Here is a 5,407-nt window from a genome sequence, read left to right on the forward strand (position 1 = left end):
CACAAATGTTTCAGAACTATAGAATGTGCATGCAAAAGTTGAGACCAGAATGTGTTTTCATTGTGTGACATATTTACAGTGTTGTTTTGTTATTAATATCCCATCTCCAGTATATTTTAGTTCCTAAAGGTATCATTCCTACATTTCTTCAGTGTTGAAATCAAATTTATTGTTAACGTTACTTTTAAATGGAGATGAAGATTTTTCAAATTTTATTTTGAATAACTTTCTTACTATGTTTGAGGATGCATGTATATGTATTTAATAGAAAAAAATCTGTATCTATAAGTGTATTTTCAAAACTTGCAGTTTAAGTTTGTAAAATGAGCATTTCAAAAATGTTTTTGATCTATATCATAAAAGTTGTATAACATGGAGATGTTTTAGATTTTTTTTTTAAATGGTCATTTGATTTTCAAGGAAAGGTATATTAAATTGCTTTATGTAAAAAAGTCTTTAAACAAAATATGTTGTATTTCATGTGTTCAAGACCTTTTGTTTTATTATTATTCTAGGCTGTTATAAATAGCACAATTACTCCAAACATGACATTTACCAAAACCTCACAAAAATTTGGTCAGTGGTCAGATATAAGGGCAAATACTGTTTATGGACTTGGATTTGGATCTGAACCAGAGCTTAACAAAGTAAGAACAATTTAAGTTATTTTTTACAAAACAAATTATATGTAATTTATGTTAATTGGTTCATTGGTGTTTTAGAAATTATATGTTTTTTTGAAAGAGGCTTGAGTTTTTTGTAAGTTCAGTAATTATAACTGTGCATGAGTGTATGTACATACATATATACATAAACATTTAAATACATGCTACGACATATGATATTGAAATTTCATAGTTGAGCTTAGTTCACTCCAACAGAAAATTTAACAAGCTGACAGTTTAAATTGCTTATAACAGCCAACATTAACTTATGCAGTCACAGAATGGAAGGTTTTATGGTTTACAATAATAGTATAAACAAATTTTTAAAATTACTAATCTAGCTTTAACTTGTTCTTTTGCAGACAAGAATTTCAACTGTAAAGGAAACATGAAAAATATATTCATAAATATTATTTTTATGATGGATTTTCTTAGCATCTGAATAGTTACAAAAATTATAAACAATTTTTTAGTGGATTGACGTTAAATGTTACATATGGAATCTAACAAATTGATGACTTACTAGTTAGAATCTAAAAGGTAATCTGATACTTACAAAATATTAATGTATTCATCTAATAAAAGAAGAATGTATTAGTGTTCAAAGTTCATTGTTTCTAACCACCTGAGACTGGTTAAAGTTGTGTGGAGAAAAACAACAGATCACACTTAATAGGTCTGCATGTATGTGTGTATGCATTCATTTGTTCTTGAGTACAATTTCTAAATGTTTGGGACCTATAAATGAGATTACATTAACGAAAATATGTTTTGTACCATTCATTCTTGAGGTACACGAACAGGAGTATTAACTTATCAAGCCTCACAACAGCCGTCCACTTAGTGGTTCATCAGTAAGCTTGATATTTATAATGCTAAAAATTGGGGTTTAATGCCTGCAATGTACACAGCACAGATAAGTCATTATAAAATTTTATGCTCAGCAACAAAACAAACGTAACAGCATATATTTATTTCTGCCCCCGATTTTTTCACTTCTAACAGTTTTATTTATATTTTATTTGTATGGTCCTAAGTGAGTTGTCCTTGTAAGACCATGTAATGTTTCTGTTCCTTTCAGCATTTTCCCTTTCCTTCTTGTTTTAAGGCTTGATTATTAATTGTTTTGGCCTGTTACCTTCTTGTGACCCTGATCTGTGTAAAAAGTTTATATTTTTTAATCAAAACTAACCATATCCTTTATTATTAATGCTAAGAGACGGCTTGAATGGGTAATAAAGAAAAACTTTAGTATAAGTTTAACATAACAGTATATGTACAATGTTTCAACAAGGTTTTGTCATCATCAGGTACAAGTTACAAGTAGTTTACACTGACATAGATATATATATACACACACACACAGTATGGAACAGAGGTCACATGACCGGATATTGTTGCATGACTTAGAAGAGATATCTTGGCACCCCAGGGTGTTGGTTTAGAGTAGGGTTGTTTAGTTCAATTAAGATGGATTCCTTGATTTTTCATTTGTTTATGTTTGGTTCTTTGTTTAAAATTACTATATTAGATGCTTCAGTTTTTCTTAAGCACTAAATTCTGCCTTCTAATTTGTAATTTCTCTTTTTGTTTGACAGTTCTTGAGTCTTATTTCTGTATCTTCTTATGATAATTTTTCAGCTTTTATATCTTATGATCTGTTGTATTATATGCCATTACATTATCATGTACCTTTATCAGCCAAAATTAACAAAAAAAAAAGGTTGTCACAGTGTATAGAAATTCCATCATACATTTTTTCTTTAGAATTGAAAAAAAAGTGAAAAAAAAACAACAGCAACAAATTAGTAGGATAAGCAGAGATTCATACATAATATTCCATACCTGCCTTTTAAGAAACAGAGTTTGTAAATGATTGGTCTGTACTTTGCCATTGTGGAAGTTGATTTGTACTGATATAGCTTCATTATTTCAAAAATGACCAGTTTGTATTTAACTGGTCTAATCATTATAATTATAAACACTTGTATATGGTATCTGTAAATATTTTATGAAATGACAGGTTTGAATGCGACTTAATCTATAATTTTGATCACTGTAACATACGTTAAAGTGATAATAGTCGATAAAAGTTTAATATATACTGATCATTCTTGCATTAAATAAAGTGAATATTTAGTATCCCAAGCTAGCCTAGAATACACCAGAGAGCATGCCAAGTCACTATCATCAGCCATGGCTTTTATGACTTGGAACCCAAGAACAATCAATAGTTTAATTTACTGTTCTCATCCCTGCACTATCAGACTTTTTTTTTTTATCAGTTCCTTAATTATGTATGCCAAACTGTTGTCATTGTTGAGCAGTACTCCTGAATGAAATTTAACTCATTTTGAATTGATTAAAAGAACATTATCACCTCATACCAAGGAACACAGAAAAAATCACAGTTGAAATTAAACACTATGCTCTGCATCTTGCATTGGACTGGACAGACGATAAAATTTTCTATTTAAACATTATCAGAAGTGCTGATAAATATGAATGTTCAAGGAAGAAATACGTAATTTGTCAAAGAAATAAAAATCATCTGTCAGATGGAACAAGTCTTTACTTCAGTGACTACTTGTTGATTTTAGTTATAAACTAATTATTGTAACAAGCTTATATTTTGTTCTACTACACTTAGTTCTTTTTCAATCTTAATTACTATTTTTTACTTTTGTATCTCCTCCATTCTTTTCATCTCCTACACCAAACATTAGTGACGCATGTGACACACATTGTGCATAATTCTGTATTGTTAGGATATAATATAAACAGTTCTTTAACTTTAATGAAATTACTTGTACATTACTTCATTGCCACTTTACAATTTTTATTATAAATAATTGTAAATACTGCAAAAGATATCTTTACTAACTGTGAAGATGTATGTTGGGAATATACTCAACTTAATATGCTTTTCCATTATTCTTTTGTTCAAAGCCTTTGATAAGAGGACAAAATAATTGTTTACTAGAATGAAGTAATGTACATGTAGAACAACTCGTAAATGTTTAAAAAATATATACCAAAAGTTCCTAAAGATTTTATTTTGAGCAGAAAGTGGAAATGATTTCTTTAAAAGTTTAACATAACTATTTAAAGGTTGTTTACATTTTGTATTATTTATTTATTTTTTCAGTTTATAGAGAAATTCCAAGAGGTTAAGGAAGCTACTCGACTGGCAGCTCAGCAGAAACCACAACAGTCTCAGACAAATGGAGGTGGCAGTGCTCCTTTGAATACAACAACAGGAGGCACTTCTCCAGCTAGTGGAAGGAGTCAACAGAAACAAGCACCAGTGGAGACTACTACAACAGAAGAGCTAACAATTAGCGACCAGATGGAGCAAATAAACCTATCTTCTTCTTTCTCAGCAACTACACAAAATGATATCAACACTATGAAGTCCCCTCTTGTTGCTCACCAAAGAAGCCAAAGTCTATCTGGCCTTCAGGCTACTAAAGTACAACTTTAGTTTTATTCACTAAATCAATAGATTTTTATTTTAAGAAAGTTATAAGCTTTTTTATAAGCAATTTTGTATTTCAATAAATTGTAAAAACCTGTCATAGGATTTTATCAACCTTTGTAACTACATGTGGCAGCAGATCAATTATACTAACAGCATTATAAGTACCAGGATGACCTAAGTGTGGCTCAGTTCAAGGGCTTTGATATAATCAAGATTTGTTTTTGTTCCAGGCCATTTATATAATTAAATCATAAATGTTAGAAAAAAAACAACAAAAAAACATCTCTCTTTCTATGTATTTGTACCTCATTCATAACTTAAAAACCTTGTATTATTAGTTTTGAATATAACCTACCTTGCTGCATTTAGATTTGATTTGTTGAAACCATATAGCTAGAAAGTGAACAGCCTCAAGCATTCTGTGAAGGTATCTACGTGAACAAAACTACTCATTCTTTTGCTAACTGTAGACATTTTAAAGCCCCATTGAATGCCAGTGAGATCAGTCATATTTCACAATACTCAAACTTGCAGCTTTCAGCTATAGATTTTATAGATTTTCTGTTATTCAGTGAAAATGATATGTCATCATATTACTGCTTAAGTACTGGTGTAGTGCTTTGTACCACTGTCTAATCAGCTTCATATCTCCGAAACAACAGGAGCTTGTTATGAACATACTTGGAGGTAACATATTCATCTGTACTTACAGCTAGGTCATTGACAATATCTCTACTGGATTGCCATATATAACATGCAGATAGCTTTCGTGTAACTTTGCATGAAATTCCAAACAAGCCATCTATCACACAGAGTATACTGTGACTTAGTTAAACTTACTTTTGAAGAGTTGGGGCTTTCTACCTCAAACACATCTATTACCAAGAGAACTACACAGCATAGACACCACCTTTTCAGAAAAAATGAAATTTTTCAGTCATATTCACATGAATTGATATATTTATAATTTAATTAATATCTAGTAGATCTTCCTTTCGCTTCGTGGATTTCGTTGATCCTTTGGGCATCGTGAGAATCATCTCGTCAATTTTAGATTGTGGGATTTTTGCCCACTCTTGCTTCAAAACTTGGAGTAGATCGCTCTTCGAAGTTGGTTTTTTTGGTTGTTTCTTGACTTGCCGGTCGAGTATGGCCGAGAGGTTATCGATGGGGTTCATGTCAAGAGATTGGCTCGGCCAGGGTAACTTCTGGAAACCATATTCTTACCGCCACTTTTGGGTGTTTCTAGCAGTGTGACACA

General features: G+C 30.9%; 1 protein-coding gene across 3 annotated transcripts in view; it reads left to right on the forward strand.

The window, feature by feature from the left end:
* The window catches only part of LOC106458378 (homer protein homolog 1-like), a 43,943-nt gene that overhangs the window by 24,405 nt on the left and 14,131 nt on the right, over window positions 1-5,407 (forward strand). For all 3 annotated transcript variants that reach the window (XM_022384562.1, XM_013917886.2, XM_022384563.1), the window contains 2 exons: window positions 516-647; window positions 3,814-4,137. In XM_022384562.1, the coding sequence (XP_022240270.1) occupies window positions 546-647; window positions 3,814-4,137 (426 nt within the window). In that variant the 5' untranslated portion in view covers window positions 516-545. The remainder of the gene's footprint in view (window positions 1-515; window positions 648-3,813; window positions 4,138-5,407) is intronic.

Source organism: Limulus polyphemus, unplaced genomic scaffold (assembly GCF_000517525.1).
Source record: "Limulus polyphemus unplaced genomic scaffold, Limulus_polyphemus-2.1.2 Scaffold453, whole genome shotgun sequence".
Taxonomy (NCBI): Eukaryota; Metazoa; Arthropoda; class Merostomata; order Xiphosura; family Limulidae; genus Limulus; species Limulus polyphemus.